General features: G+C 41.0%; 1 protein-coding gene and 1 long non-coding RNA gene across 3 annotated transcripts in view; one reads left to right on the top strand and one right to left on the bottom strand.

Annotated features, from left to right (window-relative positions):
• The window catches only part of PI4KA (phosphatidylinositol 4-kinase alpha), a 168,707-nt gene extending 162,520 nt beyond the window's left edge, over window positions 1-6,187 (top strand). For both annotated transcript variants that reach the window (XM_089653173.1, XM_089653172.1), the window contains 4 exons: window positions 2,815-2,974; window positions 3,570-3,659; window positions 3,744-3,827; window positions 5,478-6,187. In XM_089653173.1, the coding sequence (XP_089509299.1) occupies window positions 2,815-2,974; window positions 3,570-3,659; window positions 3,744-3,827; window positions 5,478-5,529 (386 nt within the window). In that variant the 3' untranslated portion in view covers window positions 5,530-6,187. The remainder of the gene's footprint in view (window positions 1-2,814; window positions 2,975-3,569; window positions 3,660-3,743; window positions 3,828-5,477) is intronic.
• Window positions 1-18,170, bottom strand: part of LOC149445881 (uncharacterized) — a 214,907-nt gene that overhangs the window by 4,757 nt on the left and 191,980 nt on the right. The gene's annotated exons all lie outside the window — the stretch shown is intronic.

The raw sequence follows: 18,170 nt of genomic DNA, 5'->3' as shown, positions 1-18,170 counted from the left end.
ACACTGACAAACAAACCTATCCTGCTGCTCCCGATACTGAAGCACATTATAGATTATCTGGTTTATAGCCACATCCCACTGCCTGACTACATTGACTTAGTTACCTATGGCCACTTGCAGCCCAGTACCAGCTGCTTCGGGTTGTGATTTTGCAAAGCTTTGCTTCACATTGGGCTTAGTTTTTCTTTTTTTTGCTATGCAATGCAATATGTCTTCTCAAAGACTCACAGTGGACAGACTCATCCCGCTGCAACAGGACCTCAGCCCATACTTTCCTACTGGTTGGATTCTCAGTATCCCTAGAAGGAATTAATTCCTGTAACTCTTGTCGACCCCCCCCCCCCAGTGGGTCATTAGAACCGTTGTGCCTGTTTACAAGAACAGACAGGACGTCTATGACAACTCCGCAATCAGCGGTCATGTGCTCGGCTGAGTTCTCACACTTAGAGCCGGTGGGAGACCGATGCTCCATCCACCTCGATAAGTATGATTTTAAAAAAAAAAGAAGAAATCCCACACTTCTCTTTTAAGGATTTTATATTCCCCACTTAGATCTAATTTTGCAACAACAGGAGTGACCTTCTGTCCTTTGTTGTCAGTGATACTGATTATTTCATAATAAAGGCAAGCCGTTGTGTCACAGAGAGTTTTTAGCAGATCTGCACTTTATCTGTGATGGCCTCTTACCAGAATCTAAGCTGGTGTCTCTTATGGTGATGTTGTCTATTCCCCTTCAAGAAAGGTTGTGTCTTCGGACCTGCTCTTGACCGTTATTAGCTATGCCACTGGTGCTTGGTGTGCTACTGCCTCAACACAGGAGATATGTAGGCGAGGTGAGAAAAACAAACAGAGGGTTTACCTTAAAAAATGTGTTTATTAAATGTTAAAAGTAGGTATTGTACTCACAAGATGAAAAGACAGTCAAAGGCACATCGTGAAGGAACAGCTCTGTCCAATCCACACTACGTATCTGTCCGTAATGGGAACTCTAGACCTCCAACAGGCTGACGTGTTTCTAGGACTTGCCTCTTCCTCAGAGCCCTGAGCCCTGACTGTATTGTCATTTTGTGACTACAATACCTACTTTTACCTACGCCCTCTGTTTGTTTTTCTTAATTCAGTGTATTTGGACTTCCCTGGTCTTTTGATGGCAGCAAGGCGTGCATATCCCAAGAATTTCGTGATGTGGTCCTAACTACACTGAGTCCATCCCTAAGCGCAGGTGTATTTGAGTTTACCATTTCTTTAATGTAGGCGAGGTGGAGGAACCACCCTTTTCATTACAGCCATAGTACCTTGGGGACATCTACAGCTTACCATCTGGTCAGGCTGCAGATCTTAAAGCCAGAGGTCTTTTTTTCCTCTGCTCAGCCTTCAGCTGCACAGTGTATACAACAGTGTTTACATTTGTGATTGCTATGATTTATTATCACAGCAATAACATGGTATAGAGCCACTCAGGTTGGTTCTGTACACTGTATCTGTGAACAATGCTCATTTCACAGCCATTAACAGGTGCACTGTCCACCCAAGTGTGATTTCTGCTGTGTCATTTACATCTAGACATGCTTCTGTGCTGATATATCACAGAAAGTGTTCAGAGTACACATGACAACTCTGAATTTCTAAGCAGATCAACAGGGTTTTTAAGATCCTTTTTTTTTATTCTGCACAGGGACAAAGTGATCTTGATATCAAGACCTTCTTCTCTGCTCACGGTGGTTTCTCCCATCCTCCTCAGTGAGGAGATCATCCTCCCTTCCCTTTTCCTGCTCCAAAACACAAACAAATTTTCCTATGCTGCTTTGATGTTTTAAAGGTCTTCCTGACAGCCACGGCTTCTGTTGGAAAAACTGAGTTTCTTTTGGTCATACAGTACCTGCAGGCCCTTGTAGAGGACATCTTGCCTACTGTTTCACCATTGTAGGGTGGATCAGAAAAGTCACTTCCAAGGCCCACACCATTAAGGAAAAAGTTCCCTCCTTTTTCCTTATTGGAGCCCATTTTGTAAGATTATTAGGTGTCTCATGGGCTTTACAGAATCAAGCATCTCTATTCCAGATTTGTAAGGCTACCACCTGATCCTATATACACACATTCTCCAGGTTTTACAAGGTGGATGTGCAGGCCTCAGCAGATGTAAGTTTCAGGTGCTTCAAGCTGTTTTAAGGTTCTTCAACCCCTGTGTTTGTTTGTTTTTTGGAATTTTTTTTGTGGCCTTTTTGGCAGTTCTCTTTTATTATGTTGTTGCACATCCCTCAAGTTAGTGATTGGGGACATCCCATGGTCTATGCATACAAGTCTTGTTTTCTGTACTGTACAATTAAAGTTTTGGGAATTTAGACTTAACTGTAAATCCCTTATCTTGGAATACAGTACAGGACACATGGCCTTCTAATCCATCTTTTGTGGTCACTCTTTATTGCGTCAATAAAAGCTGGAGCGTGAAATAGGGTGGCCGCTAGCAAAGAATTTTGACAGTTTCCAATCACCTGAAGGTAGCCTGCATATCACCCATGCTCTATGAATGTGAGTCCTGTGTACAATACTGCAAGCTAAGGAATTTACAGATCTACTCAAAAATTCCCTTTTTTTTTTTTTTTTACAAGTATAGAAATAAGCAAATAAACAGGTAAAACACATTCAGTGCATGTGAAAAGTGTTTACACATGCACCATAATACACTTTCACCTAGAACTACCTAGAACCTAGTATCCTAGAACTGCACTGAGACTGCATGAAGTTTAAAATATATGCATATGAACAGGTCCCCCACATGCCACCTGTTGAGCGGCTACTTCTTTCTACCTGCAGATTTTGGATTTATGTTTGAGAGCTCTCCAGGAGGCAACCTAGGATGGGAACCCGACATAAAGCTGACTGATGAGATGGTGATGATCATGGGAGGCAAAATGGAAGCTACACCTTTCAAGTGGTTCATGGAGATGTGTGTGCGTGGGTACCTGGCTGTGCGGTGAGGGCTATTTTTGTTTTTCTCAGTCAAAATTTTTTTTCCCTATTTATATTTTTAGCTATGTAATACTAACTGTACCTGGACAGTTAACACATTTAGAGTAGAGGAAAAAAGCAGCAAATTTTTTTGTTTGTCGCTAAAAAACAAAACAAAAAAAACCCCTATATTACCCTGATCAGATATGCATGTCATTCTTTTTTGTCTTATAACAAAGGAAGGATATTCTGCATACTGCACTATGTCTTTGTTCCCAGACAAATCTTCCCAACATATCCCTGAATACTTTCTTTAACATATTTGCAGTTGTTAAATACTTTAGTACTTCTAGGGCTTTTTGATACCACAAATAAAAATCCTTGGTGTTAGTAAGGCTGCGCATTCCTCAGTACTGTAACTTGATGAGCTGCCAGTAAGTTCTTAGTTAGCTACTTGAATTAAACTTACTTAAGGCCACAACACAGTTATATTTATTAGTTTATCCAGTAGTACAGAGAGGTTCCCTTCTTACTCTCCTTTTAATTAGCTGTAGATGTCAACACTTTGGAATTATAACCTATGTTTTGGAATTACTAATTTTATACACTTTGTATTGCAGGCCATATATGGATGCGGTAGTGTCATTGGTCACCCTCATGTTGGATACAGGACTACCATGCTTTCGTGGACAAACCATTAAGTTGCTTAAGTGAGTTAATGGATACATGCTAATCTTTAGTAAACAGATGGTCTCTGACTTTTGGTCACATCTCCCTACTTTTTTCAAATACAGGCACAGGTTCAGTCCCAACATGACGGAGAGGGAAGCAGCCAATTTCATCCTGAAGATTATTCAGAACTGTTTCCTAAGCAACAGGTTTGAAATCTTTTTCCATCCCTGAAAATGCTTAATTCACTGAACTATTATTATTATTCATTATTATTCAGGATTTATATAGCACCAACAGTTTGCCAGCACTTTACAAGGTGAGGGCAAACAAACAGTACAGTTACAGTACAATTCAGTACAAGAGGAATCGGATGGCCCTGCTCCTTGGAGCTAACAATCTAAAAGGGAGGGTCAAGTGATACAAAAGGTAATAACTGTGGGGGATGATCTGATGGAGAAAATAAAAGTACAGTTATTAGGTGGGGGCAGGATAGGCTTCTCTGAAAAGATGGGTTTTCAGGGATCGTCTAAAAATAAACAGAGTAAGAGACAGTTGGACAGATTGGGAATTCCATAGGATGAAAAAGACTAAAAAAAACAGTCCTGGAGGCTAGCAAGGGAGGAGGTGACAAGGGAGCTAGTGAGCAGAAGGTCTTGGAAGGAACAAAGAGAACAATTTGGTTGGTATTTTGAGACTAGATTAGTGATGTAGCTGGGGCTGAGTTATGAATAGCTTTGTATGATGTTGTTAGTATTTTGAAATTATTTTGTTGAGTGAGAAGAAGCAAGTGGAGGGATCAGCAAAGAGGAGTAGTAAACACTGAACGGTTGGTAAGGTGGATGAGACTGGCAGCAGCACTCATGATGGACATAAGGGGGGATAGCCTATGTAGAGGTAAGCCAGTGAGGAGGCAGTTGCAGTAGTTGAGGTGAGAGATGACCAGGGAGTGAATTAGAAGCTTTGTGATGTCATTGGTTAGGAAGGGGAGTATTTTGAAGATGTTGTGGAGGTTGAGGCTGCAAGCTTTGGACAGTGATTGGATGGGCTGAAAGGAGAGTTCAGAGTCCTGGATTACACCTAGCACCTTGGCATTTGGTGACAGGTTGATGGTTGTGCCATCGATCTTGACAGAGCAGTCAGGGGAAGAGGCACATGCGGCAGGAAATATGAGCTTGGCTTTGGGTAGATTGAGTTTGAGGAAGGGGTGTAACATCCAGGCTGATATGTCTGCTAGTAAATTATTAATGCGTGTGGAGACTGATGGAGTGAGCTGTGGGGTAGAAAGTTAGATTTGGGTGTGATCAGCCTAGAAATGGTATTGAAAGCCATGGGAGGCTATCATCTGACCCAGGGAGGAGGTGTAGATTGAGAATAGGAGAGGTCCAAGAACAGAACCATGGTGGACCCAGACAGAGGAAGTAAAATTGTAAGCGACGCTGAAGATGTGATGGGATAAGTAAGATGAGAACCAGCAGAGTACACAATTAAAGGTAATAGGGAGAAATTTGTGCCATTTTTGGAATCAAACTTACCCAGGGACAGGTCTAACATTCGAGGCACCAAAATGTGTGTTGGCCTGTGTAATTCATAGCTTTGATTGCAGGATTGCTGAGCTCTATGAACCCCATTGTGAGGTGCTTGCAATAGATGCCAGTGCATAATGGTCCCTCCTGTTTGGTGGTCAACCACCACCTCCTATATTTGAGTATGAATAAATTATGTCTTATGTCTTGCTGATGTTAAATATTAGAAGAATGTGAAAGGTTAAAAATCACTGCTTATACAATCTTGCCTAGCTGCTTATTGTGTTTTTTGTTTTTTAATATTACAGTAATTTGTTTTATTTCCTCTTACAGGAGCAAAACATATGATATGATCCAGTACTACCAGAATGACATCCCATACTGAGGTCCTTTTGATCTAGTGCACCCTTGCTGTGTTCGTAGTGAACTGTAGTCTCCAGTGTCTCTAGTCACGCCCTAAATCACAAAATCATGGTATCATTGGATAGTGTGAAGTGTAGGGACTGCGAGACTTGAGAGGTGAGAGAGGCAGAATGCTTGACTTGTGACAACAAGTGTTCTATTTCTTGCACTGGTTCTTCATATTCCTTCCATGCAATATACAATTGACTATGAATAAGATGAATTAGCTGTAGTTCTGCATTACAGACTGAAGTGCAATATATTTTTTGCTGGGTTCTTGTAACAGCATGTTATTTTGTAAAAGTGGCCTTGTGGGAAAACAATATTTTATTTATGTTTTAAACCACCACTCTCATCATTCTTCCCAATGAAAACAAATTTGCCAGTTTAGCAGCACTTTGATTGGTCACAAGGACATTCTCTCTCAGGACTTGAGCACCTACTGGGTGCTTCTGTTGGCGAAATAAATAATAGATGAGAGCTCACCAACGGTTCTTTCTGGAATGTATTGCACTGCACCTCCGAACATGAGGAAGCCACTTCACACAGGATAGATGAAGAAAGTTTATTTCCTCTTGTGTGTGTAAAAACTTGCAAATGTGTATTTAATCTGTAAACTGTAATTAAACTGTTACATATTGGTTTCCTATGTCTAAATGGGATGGGGCTCGCTGATGTTTTTAAATTTAATTACAAAATATTTCAATGTATATATGTATATTTAGCATTTTTTTGTATATGTGTATGAATGGGCAACACAAGCATTCATATATAATGTGAGTTTGAACATCAATGTCACTTCATACAATGTAAGATCCAAAATGCATTTAGAATTCAGACATAAATTAGGCCATTTTAATTCAATAGAAACATGTGCACCCTCCCCGCCCCCCAAACTCCCCCTTGGGAGGGGGGGGGTGTTTTTAACATAAGAACGTATGACCTTACACTCAAGATCAGGCATAAATATCATTAGTGGGTGGCCAGAGAAGAAGAAAAAGCTGGCCGCCGATGATGTAGTTTTTCAATTGGCTGGCATGGGGCTGACAAAACTTATCATGTCAGAAAGTGCCATTATTTGAAAGATAAAAGCACTTTTATATGGGAAAGTGTACTGGCCTCCCTATATACTTTTACTTTATGTTGGGTTTTTAAGAGGGGGGGCAGTGTCCACTTTAGAAATAGCTCTTGGTTTGTAGAGATGGGCCTATTCGTGTTTCGTGGCCAGTTTCCATTCAAGATACTCCCTTACAAGCCTGCCCCAATATTGTTTCCTTTTTGTGTTTGACCGCTAACAAATAAAGACCATCCAATGTTTGTCACAGTCACCTTTTAGATTCTCTCTGTAAGCTACATTGGTTGAGTTGGATTATGTAGTCCAGAGCTCGACAAATTCCGGGCACCAGGTTGCCATGGTGACTAGAAAATACGGCCTGGCGCCTGGGCTGTTGTCAGCCCCAGTAGTGTAGCATAGGGGAGCGCAGACAGGCGCAACATTGCCGGGCAGCCTGCAGGTATCACTGCCTCGTATGTGAGGCCGGCGGGTAAGGAGGAACGGCGTTGTGAGGGCTGGTTAAAGAGGTGAGCAGTGGGAATGTGAAGGGTGGATTAGGGGAGATGCGGGGCTATACATTAGTAGAAGGGGTGGGTCATCAGAGGACCGGGGCTGGCAGAAAGTGTCCCCTGTGCGGCTCTCAGTGACACCTGCTGCTCCAGGTAGATTCTCAGCCTCACCTCGGAGCAGAAACCGGTGGCGTGACAGCCAGTGTGGCCACCTATCAGAGCCCCATCAGTGTCCCATAAGTGCAGTCTTATCAGTGCAGCCTCATTGCTGCACATCAGTGAAGTAAAAGGTTTTTTGTTTTTTTTTAAGTTTTAGTCTTTTCTTCTTGTATTTAATAACAAATAAAAACCCCAGTGGTGATTAAATATGACTAAAAGAAAGCTCTCTGTCTCAAAAAAAAGATAAAAATTTAATTTGGGTACAGTGTTGCATGACCGCGCTATTGTCCTTTACCCTCGGTTCACATCTGTGCGGGTGGTACTGCTGTGGGATCCGCACAAATACCTGCAGCCGCACCACCCATACAGAGGAATGCGGGACCCGTAGCAGGGTAACATTAATTCTAATGGCACACCGCCCGCACTAGAAATCGCAACCGTGTTGGGGACCTTGGTTCCTGTGCAGGCTGCGATTTCCAAAGTAGTGCAGGGATTTCTTCCCTGCCTGTTCCAGGGCACAGGAGTCCATTCAAATGAATGGGCTCTCATGCCTGCGCAAATTGCGGCCTGCACGACCGCACAGATGAGAACCAGGGCTTAAAGTGTGACAGTGCTGAAAGTTGAAAATTGGCCTGGGCAGGATGGGGGCGAAAGTAACCAGTAGGCAAATGGTTAAAAAAAACTGGCTCCTAACTTTTATAGCTGGCTCCTAGATTCAAAGCAAATTTGTCAAGCCCTGATGTAGTCATTCTTATAGTATGGAGTTCCCAATTCTTTCTGTGAATGTACAGTCTAACTAAACAGCCCAGAGTCTGTAGAAAGTATATTGAACCTGGAACTCATTATCGTTTTCCATTGTTTCGTTAGTGAACTATCCCCCCACAGTGGAAGCCCTACACTACTTCTTCATAAACATTATGAGACATTTGGCTGAATTGAAGAGGTGAGGCACTGGGGCTTTAGGGTTTTTAAGATGCACGTGCTGTACCTAGATATCAGATACGAAAAGGATTTTATTACTGGACAACCTTACCAAAGATAGAGAAATATAGTTCACCTCCCCTACAATAGCCATCTGAGACACCGGATTACATAACTGCTAAATTACCTGGTGCTGTTTATGACCTCAAGTATAGTTCATGTGTTCTGTATTTTGATACATGTACCAACCTCAATATTTTAGCTTTTTGGGTCTCCGTCAAGGTAAGGGAAAGATCTTTTTATATAAACTATTATTCCTGCGTCAACAGATTCCCACAGGTGCTATACTGCTGCTGTGCACTGTGCAAAAACACAAACCACAATAAATAATAATTAAACCAATAGTAAATAGACCTCTACACACCGTTAATCAATAAATCAAGTGCATCATAATAAAAATTAATAAAATAATAACAACAATTAATATTATTAAAAATCAAAACGGAAAGTCCACAAAACAGAAAAAATTATTTTTTTGTCCGTGAAATATACATATATATATCAAGTGAAAAAAATATATATATCAAGTGAAAAAATATATCAAGTGAAAAAATCAAGTGAAAAAAAACTCAAGTGAAGAAACATTAATCAAGTGACTTTCTTCTTTCCCAAAGACTCTTCAAATACACCAAAAAGAAACTTTCACCTTCCACCCGTGAGACCAACATCAAATACACTCACCAGATTTAGGTGAATGGGACACTTTTTAGGACTTTAAGGGATCCTAATACCGTCTTTGCTGATCACTCTAGGGGGATCTTCAACGATACAAATAGGCTCCACCGTTCAACCAGGGAGAAAAAAACTTACATAGTGTAATATTGCCACTTAGAATCATCCTTCATAATAAAGACTATTACCACTCACATTTTTCTCCTCTTTCAAAAAGCATGTTTATTAAAAGCCAACATCTTCCAGATCGATAATGGACACTGTTAATGCCTCCTTAGAATTCTCACATCCCAGCTCAGGATACAGCAGCAGCTATGCAGACTATGACTTTCCACAAATCCCAGAAAATGGCCGCTGGAACGCACCGCTCGGCGTGCGTTCCACTCACTGGAAGTGACGTCAGACGTACGGGGTAGACCGGAAATGCGTCAACGCGTTTCGCCCTTCCCTCAGGGCGTTCTCCGAGCGGTGCGTTCCAGCGGCCATTTTCTGGGATTTGTGGAAAGTCATAGTCTGCATAGCTGCTGCTGTATCCTGAGCTGGGATGTGAGAGTTCTAAGGAGGCATTAACAGTGTCCATTATCGATCTGGAAGATGTTGGCTTTTAATAAACATGCTTTTTGAAAGAGGAGAAAATGTGAGTGGTAATAGTTTTTATTATGAAGGATGATTCTAAGTGGCAATATTACACTATGTAAGTTTTTTTCTCCCTGGTTGAACGGTGGAGCCTATTTGTATCGTTGAAGATCCCCCTAGAGTGATCAGCAAAGAGGGTATTAGGATCCCTTAAAGTCCTAAAAAGTGTCCCATTCACCTAAATCTGGTGAGTGTATTTGATGTTGGTCTCACGGGTGGAAGGTGAAAGTTTCTTTTTGGTGTATTTGAAGAGTCTTTGGGAAAGAAGAAAGTCACTTGATTAATGTTTCTTCACTTGAGTTTTTTTTCACTTGATTTTTTCACTTGATATATTTTTTCACTTGATATATATATTTTTTTCACTTGATATATATATGTATATTTCACAGACAAAAAAATAATTTTTTCTGTTTTGTGGACTTTCCGTTTTGATTTTTAATAATACTAATTGTTATTATTTTATAAATTTTTATTATGACGCACTTGATTTATTGATTAACGGTGTGTAGAGGTCTATGTTTGTTTGCGCTGGTTTATTTATTATTTATTAAGGGAAAGATCTGTCTTTCTTTTTTTTTTTTAGTGACTCTACCCGAAAAGCAGGAAAGTGATGGTTTAAAATCCAGGTCCTTTTGTTGGACACTTTTTTTTTTAATAAATCTGATCACTAAATCTACTATTCTACAGGAACCACCCAGTCCCAAAACAAAGTGCTGGGTTTGAAGTACCTCTATGCATCAATTGGTAAAGGAGACGCATTTATCTTAGTCATCCTGGAAGTTTTAACTTACTAGTGCAATTTCAGATGCGGCTTGAGTCACACAAAATTGCATGAAAACAGAAATCACACTGTTTTCATCGGTGTCAATTCACAACAATGCAACTCAGCAAGTAGTGGTTTTGAAAAAGCTTCCTGTTCTACTTTGATGTGATTCCATTGGGATTTTGACCCCATAGAATCTGCAGACCTTATCCAAGTAGCAATAAAAGTTGGATAAAAATCAGATCACGGCAGTGGAAACCTGTATTTATGGTCAAAATGTAAAATCACATACTCATTTCCACATGGCTAGGTCACTAGCCTACACTCATTAATCTGAATGACCTTGAAGTTTATGAACTAACTTCGTAAACATCCCCACACATTTACTTCCTGGAATTCAGTGACACATAATCACTATGCCCTATTCTAATAGGTACTGTTGTGTAACAGAATTCTCTGGGCCTTCCTTCTGAACTACAGAGATGTTGAAAGGAGGGGTTTCAGGAAGTGGAGTCAGTACAGGAATCACTGCTTGCAGGCAGCAAGGTACCATGGGATATGTAGTCCTTAGAAATTGAACATAAACAGCAAAAAGGAAGCTGTAAATCCAAGAATTTGTGGAAAGAGATGGCCAGCAGTCTGGCAACACTAACAACATGAAAGATTTTTCAGGTAAGGTTATATTGGATTGTCAAAAATAACTATTGTTTGAATTGCTATTACATTGCTGATGTTATAAAAATTAAAGTGTGTGCTGTGACCATAGATTTACTTTAACAGTAAATTTACCACATTGAACCTCTTCATTTAAAAAAAAAATAAAAAATTAAATCCTCTTGAGCAAAACTACCCAATAGAACCAGAGGGGAAAGGACATTTACCTGTTAGTAAATAAGTATGGACACATCAGTTCCTATACTGTTGGGCTAACAAAGGTGCATGTGCCAGCTTATGAACAGCCATCATCTTTGTCAAGCAGAATCTATTGTTTATTCATCACTTCTGAATTACAGTTTACTATCCTCAGCAGTGTTATTGCTGTTCAATTCATGTGGAGGTCTGTCAAGCCTAGGTCTATCAAATGCTTGTACAGTTAGGTCCATATATATATATATATATATATATATATATAATTTGTACACAAGCACGATTTTCATACTGTATGCCACCAGAATAAATGAAAGCGAAACAATCCAAATAAATTTGCAGACTTTCAGCTTTAAGGAGTTAAACATCAAGTACAAATTTTAGGAACTGCAACTATTTGTATACACAGTCTCTCCATTCTCAGGGGCTTAAATGTAATTCAACAATATAATCATAAATAAAATGTTAATTTTTATTATTTTGTTGAGAATCCTTTACTGGCAATGACTGCCTGAAGTCTGGAACCCATGGACATTACCAAAGACTGGATTTCCTCCTTTCTGATGCTTTGCCAGGCTCTAACTGAAGCTGTCTTCAGTTGTTCTTTGTTTGTGGGTGTTTCTGCCTTTAGTTTTGCCTGCAGCAAGTGAAATGCATGCTCAATTGGGTTGAGATCAGGTGATCGACTCGGCCATTGCAGTATATTCCACTTCTTTTCCTTCAAAAGCTCCTGGGTTGCTTTTGCAGTGTGTTTTGGATCATTGTCCATCTGTACTGTGAAGCGCCGTCCAATCAACTTTGCTTCATTTGGCTGAATCTGGGCTGACCGTATATCTCTAAGTACTGCAGAATTCATCCAGCTGCTTTTGTCACATCATCAATACACACCAATGACCCAGTGCCGTTGGAAGCCATGCATGCCAAATGCAAACACTGCACTTAGAATCAACTCCAGACCTTTTATCTGCTTAGTTGATGAAGAAATAACGAAGGAGTAGCCCACACCTGGCCATAAAACCGCTTTTGATTCAATTGTCCAATTACTTTTGGTCCCTTGAAAAAGGGGGCATGGCTATTCTTAAGAGCTGTAATTCCTAAATCCTTCCTCCAGTTTAGATGTACATACCCTCAAAGTAAACCTGAGAGTGTGCACTTTCAGCCCATATCCATTATATAACTATAGCTTGAATATGTTTTGGTAAATAACTGAAAAAAACTAAAATTGTGCCTGTGTCCAAATATGTATGGACCTAAACTGTGTGTGACAATCATAAAGACTCAAGTCCCTAGACCCAATATGGGTCAGTGAGTGGGTACAGGGAAAGTTTCAATAGATTTCAAGTATGAGATTATCTGATTATAATCAGATAATTATTTATCGGTCGTTTACTGGGGACACGTCGTGATCTGTTGTTGGTATATTCCCTTATTATTGGGGGTTGGACTTTTTAAGAAGCTGGTTCCCCATACAGGTTATACCCTCTACAACAGCACATCAGGTCTATCAGACTGAAACTTTCTTTTTTTAATGTATTTGCTGTTTAAATTATGATCAAATATAACAATTGTTTCATTGAAATTTGTTTTTGTATCTAAGGATGCTTTCGCACCATACTTCACATAAAAACTTACCGCAATGCATCCAAAATGCAATCATTGATGTGTATTTAACATGCAATTATGCTCATTGCTTTTTTTATGCATGTTGACATTTTCTTTTCATGTCATTCTATGTGAAGTGAGAGATCCCTGGGAGGGTAAAAATACTAAAAGTGTATTTTTTATATCTTTACTTTCATTTGCATTAAAATGGAGATGGGTTGTATTTCATCGCAACACACTGAAAAACACAAGTACACCACATGGTAGTGTAAATGAAGGAAAATTATTTTCTATGTGCCCTTGTAGTGACCTGCATTCACCCAGTGCAAAAAAAAGGCAGGTCACTGCACATCATGTAAAAGAGCCCTAAAATATTTTTTTTTTTGCTATGTCAACCAATTCAAAAGCTAGGCAATATTTTGCAGCCTTTCTGATCATTTTCTTTTTAGTCCAACTTTAAAGTAAAAGATGTTGACATCCATTTGTGGCTTTTACACTGATCCATTGGTTTATTATGAGTCAGTGACTTGGAAGGCGTATGCCTATCGGGATAGTCAGAGTAAAGTAAGATGTCCTAATATACATATATATTCCAGGTAAAAGACACAATAGTGGAAATCCACTTCCAGGTTTTATTGTCAAAGCTTAACCGCTTCCCGACTGCCCTATAGCGGAACTACTGTTACAGGGTGGCAGGGCTGTGCAAAATCATGTATATATACATGTGATTTTGTATTTCTGGGTAGGGGGCTTCAGCTGTCGATCACTGGATTCTGGCCAGAGATTCCCCGCCACCACCCGGCGATCTCCGAGGAACACTGACAGAGGAGAGGTCTGTATGTAAACAATACAGATCTCTCCCGTCCGCTCCAGCACACTGCTTTGTATTTCCCTGCATAGCAGAGCAATACAAAGCAGTATGCTTACACAGTAAAGCACATACAGACAACATAGTAAAACAGCACACAGTTTAACCCTTTGATCGCCCCAGTTGTTACTCCCTTCCTGCCCAGTGTCATTAGTACAGTGTCAGTGCTGTTTAATAGTACTGATCACTGTATTAGTGTCAGTCAGTCCCCCCCCCCCCCCCAGTTTCAGAATGCCCGGTGCAGTCTTGGAGTCCTGCTAGAAGGCGCTGATCCCTGCCATTACTAGTATAAAAAAAAAATTCCAGTATATATACCGCAATTTGTAGACGCTATAACGTTCACGTAAACCAATTAATTTACACGTATTGGTATTTTTTTTTTAGCAAAAACGTAGCAGAATAAATTATAGCCTACATTTACGATGAAATTACATGTTTTAAATGTTTTTACTGGATATGCTTTATGGCAAAAAAGTCAAAAATAGTTTTTCAAAATTGTCAGTCTTTTTTTGTTTATAATGCAAAAAATAAAAACCGCAGAGGTGATCAAATACCACCGAAAGCTCTATTTGTGGGAAAAAAGGACATAAATTTCTTTTGAGTGCAGCATTGCATGACAGCACAATTGTCAGTTAAAGTAACGCAGCGTCGTATCGCAAAAAGAGAGCCTAGTCAGGAAGGGGGGTAAATCCTCTGGAGGGCAAGTGGTTAATTGAACAAGCTGAAGTTACAAGCTGATTGGCTACCATTTGCAGCTGCACCAGGTTCTGGGTAAATCTCCCCATAGTATTGAAGAGGGCCAAGCAATTATAGAATAAGTAATAATGGCAGCCTTATAGTTAGTGAATCATAAAAATACCACCGCTCCAATCCTCCGCTGCTGTAGATCTGTACTGTGCCAGACATGAAGCCCATCCACACTCTGTGAGCGTACACACAAAGTCTTTTCCCTGTCGGTGTAATGGCAGCTTTATATTTCTCCCAGGAAAGGATTCCTTTAAAACGCAAGACACACATATAAGATTTTTATAGTGAGAACAAAAAAAGGCTAATATTAAAAGAAAAAAAGCAAGTAAATTCATCCTAAATGTTATTAACCACTTATTATTATTATTATTATTATTATACAGTACTTATAAAGCGCCAATAGTTCACTCAGCGCTGTACATTACAAAGGGGGACAGAACATGTGACAGAACAATACCAATACAATGCAAAACATGAGGGGATTGAGGGCCCTGCTCTTTCGAGCTTACAATCTAGAGGGGATGGGATAGTGGTACAGGAGGAGATAGCTGTGGGGGATGGAGTGGTAGGGAGAGTGGAGGAGGTCAGCAAGTTAGCACGGGGTGAGGTAGGCTTCCCTGAAGAGATGGGTTTTCAGGGTGCGCCTAAAGGAGAGGAGAGTAGGTGATAATCTGATGGGTTGGGGAAGGGAGTTCCAGAGGATGGGTGACACCCTGGAGAAGTCCTGGAGGCGGGCATGGGAGGAGGAGACCAGGGAACTAGAGAGAAGGAGGTCTTGTGAGGAGCGGAGTGTGCGTGCTGGGCGGTACTTGGATATTAGGTCAGTGATGTAGTTCGGGGCAGTATGGTGGACAGCTTTGTACATCAGTGTTAGGATTTTAAATTTGATCCGTTGCGCAATCGGAAGCCAGTGGAGGGATTGGCAGAGGGGGGTGGCGGAAATGGAGCGGTTGGAAAGGTGAATGAGTCTGGCTGCCGTATTCAGGATCGACTGAAGCGGGGATAGCCAGCGGCGAAGCAGGCCAGTGAGGAGGGAGTTGCAGTAGTCGAGTCGTGATATGATGAGGGAGTGGATGAGCTGCTTAGTGGTTTCTGGGGTTAGGAACGTGCGGATTTTGGCGATGTTGCGGAGGTGGAGTCTGCACGAGTTTGTTAAAGATTGGACTTGGGGCTGGAAGGATAGGTTGGAGTCCAGAATGACACCAAGTACTCTGGCCTGCAGAGCGGGTTTGATATTGGCGTTGTTGGATGTGATGTAGAAGTCAATGGGGGGTGGGATTTGGGCTGGGGGGAAGACAAGGAGCTCGGTTTTGGAGAGATTCAGTTTAAGGAAGTGGAGCGACATCCAATCTGATATGTCGCTCAATAGGTGTGTGATTTGGGCAGAGACCGAGGGGGTGAGGTGGGGGGTTGAGAGATAGATTTGTGTGTCGTCGGCATAGAGGTGGTAGTTGAAGCCGTGAGAGTGTATGAGTTGGCCAAGGGAGGAGGTGTAGATGGAGAAGAGAAGGGGCCCAAGGACAGAGCCTTGAGGGACCCCAACAGTGAGGGGGAGGTGGTAGCATTATAGGTAACGCTGAAAGAGCGTTGTGACAGGTAGGATGAGAGCCAGGAGAGAGCAGAATCTCTGAGGCCGAGGGAGTGTAGTATTTTGAGGAGGAGGGGGTGGTCGACTGTGTCGAAGGCCGCAGAGAGGACAAGGAGTAGGCCACTTGCCCTCCAATGGATTTACCCCCCTTCCTGACCAGGCCATTTTTTGCATTACTGCATTGCTTTACTTCAACTGACAATTGCGCGGTCATGCAATGCTGCACCGAAATGAAATTTATGTCCTTTTTTTCCACGAATTGAGCTTTCTTTTGGTGGCATTTGATCGCCTTTGTGATTTTTTAAATTTTTTTTTTTGCGCTATAAAAAAAAAAAAGACCGACAATTTTGAGAAACAAAAACTATATTTTTGACTTTTTGCTATTAAACATGTCCAGCAAAAAAATAAAAAAAATCTAATTTCCACAGAAATTTATGCCAAGATGTATTTTGCAACATCTTTGCTAAAAAAAAAAAAAAATCCCATTACATGTAAATTCATTGGTTTACATGAAAGTTATAGCGTTTACAAATGGTGGTATAGATACTGGAACTTTTTTTTTTTACTAGTAATGGCGGCGATCAGCAACTTATAGCAGGACTGCGGTGGGCATTCTGACACCAATACAGTGATTAGTGCTAAAAAAAAAAAAAAAGCACTGACACTAAGGGCACTAGGCAGGAAGGGGTTAACATGAGGTGTGATCAAAGGGTTAAATGTGTGCTGTTTCACTCCAAGCTCTGTGAGTGCTTCGCTGTAATCACACTGCTTTGCATGGCTGTGCTGTGCAGTGTGCATGAGCTGCCCGGGAGGAGAACTGTATTGTTTACATACAGTTCTCCCTGTTGGAGATGCTCGGCAACCACCGGCAGTGATTGACAGCCGCGGCCGCGAATGGAGGCACGGGTAGGGCACGCGTCCCCTACCCGAAAATGCTAAATCACGTGTATATATATATATATATATATATGTGATTTTCAACAACTGTTGCCCTGTAGCAGTATATCTGCTATAGGGCAGTCAGGAAGTGGTTAAATCTCTGCTTTCACTTTATTTGTAAATAAAATCTAACCCCCCAATAAATTTCATTGAAGGAGTTAAAAGATAAGTTCACCTTTCGGGTAGAATTTCACTTTTCCCAACAAATTGAAGCTTTTTTTTTATGCCATTTCAGGTCCAGCCATCCCAATGTGCTTTTCTCTCACCTTAGCCACAGGAGCGGTAAAATCTTGTCAGTATATTTTAATTTTTTAAATAATTTTCAGATCCCATCTCTTCCTGTAGATGATCTCTCAGCATTCATTTCCTGCAGGATGAGTGCACTAATGAGATCAGCTGGTAAATGTCTTCCTGTGTCTTACTGGCCTCTCTGTCCAAATCTACATACCAGAAAGTGATCAAGGGTTCTTTCACATGAACATTCCGATAGGGGTCCGCCTGCCAATTTTTCAGGCGGACCCGATCGGAAACCTCCATTTTCCTCTATGGAGCGGTGGGTGTAAACAGACACGAGTCCGTTTACACTTGCCGACATCCAATCTGCCAAAAAGGGACAGATGGGGATCCAATTCCCCTTCTGTCCGTCGGGTCAGATTGGATGAAAATGGACAGACGGTCCGTTTTCATCCGATCGCCCATTGAAGAGAGCCAGCAGGTCTGTGTCCGCTCTGCAGCAGCAGAGCAGACACGAACCTGTCATCCACTTGCTCAGCGGGGATCAGCGGAGAGATCCACCGCTGAGCAAGCTCATCCACTAAACGGCTCCGTCCCGTGTGAAAGAGCCCTTAGAAATACAGCAAGGGCTAAGGTAAGGCCTTGATCTCAGAATCAAAGAAAGGTTTTATTTTTCTGAAACAGAGGTACATTAATGGCATATTGGTAAATAGGGGGGCTGGATTTTAGAAAAAAAGGTGAACGAAATGTAATGAAAGCAGACATTAAATTGCAGTACCTAACTCTATCACTAGATGTCCACACTAGACAAGTATTGAGGAATTCATTATTGTCCATATTGTACTCCTTGTTCTTAATGAGCAGAAATTATATAAATTGTAGAAATAGTTTAATATGTTATATAATATAAATTCTATACCAGGGATGTTGTTTGAAGAATTTAAGGGGCTTGCTTACAGGAAATGTTTCCATATGTTCTAAATAGAGCAAATCTTTCATCTTGAT

This window comes from Staurois parvus, unplaced genomic scaffold (genome assembly GCF_062004578.1).
Source record: "Staurois parvus isolate SC_StPar_1 unplaced genomic scaffold, SC_StPar_1.0 ptg000704l, whole genome shotgun sequence".
In the NCBI taxonomy this organism is placed as follows: Eukaryota; Metazoa; Chordata; class Amphibia; order Anura; family Ranidae; genus Staurois; species Staurois parvus.
Note: the sequence above shows the minus strand (reverse complement) of the source record. Positions and strands in the feature narration are given on the sequence as shown.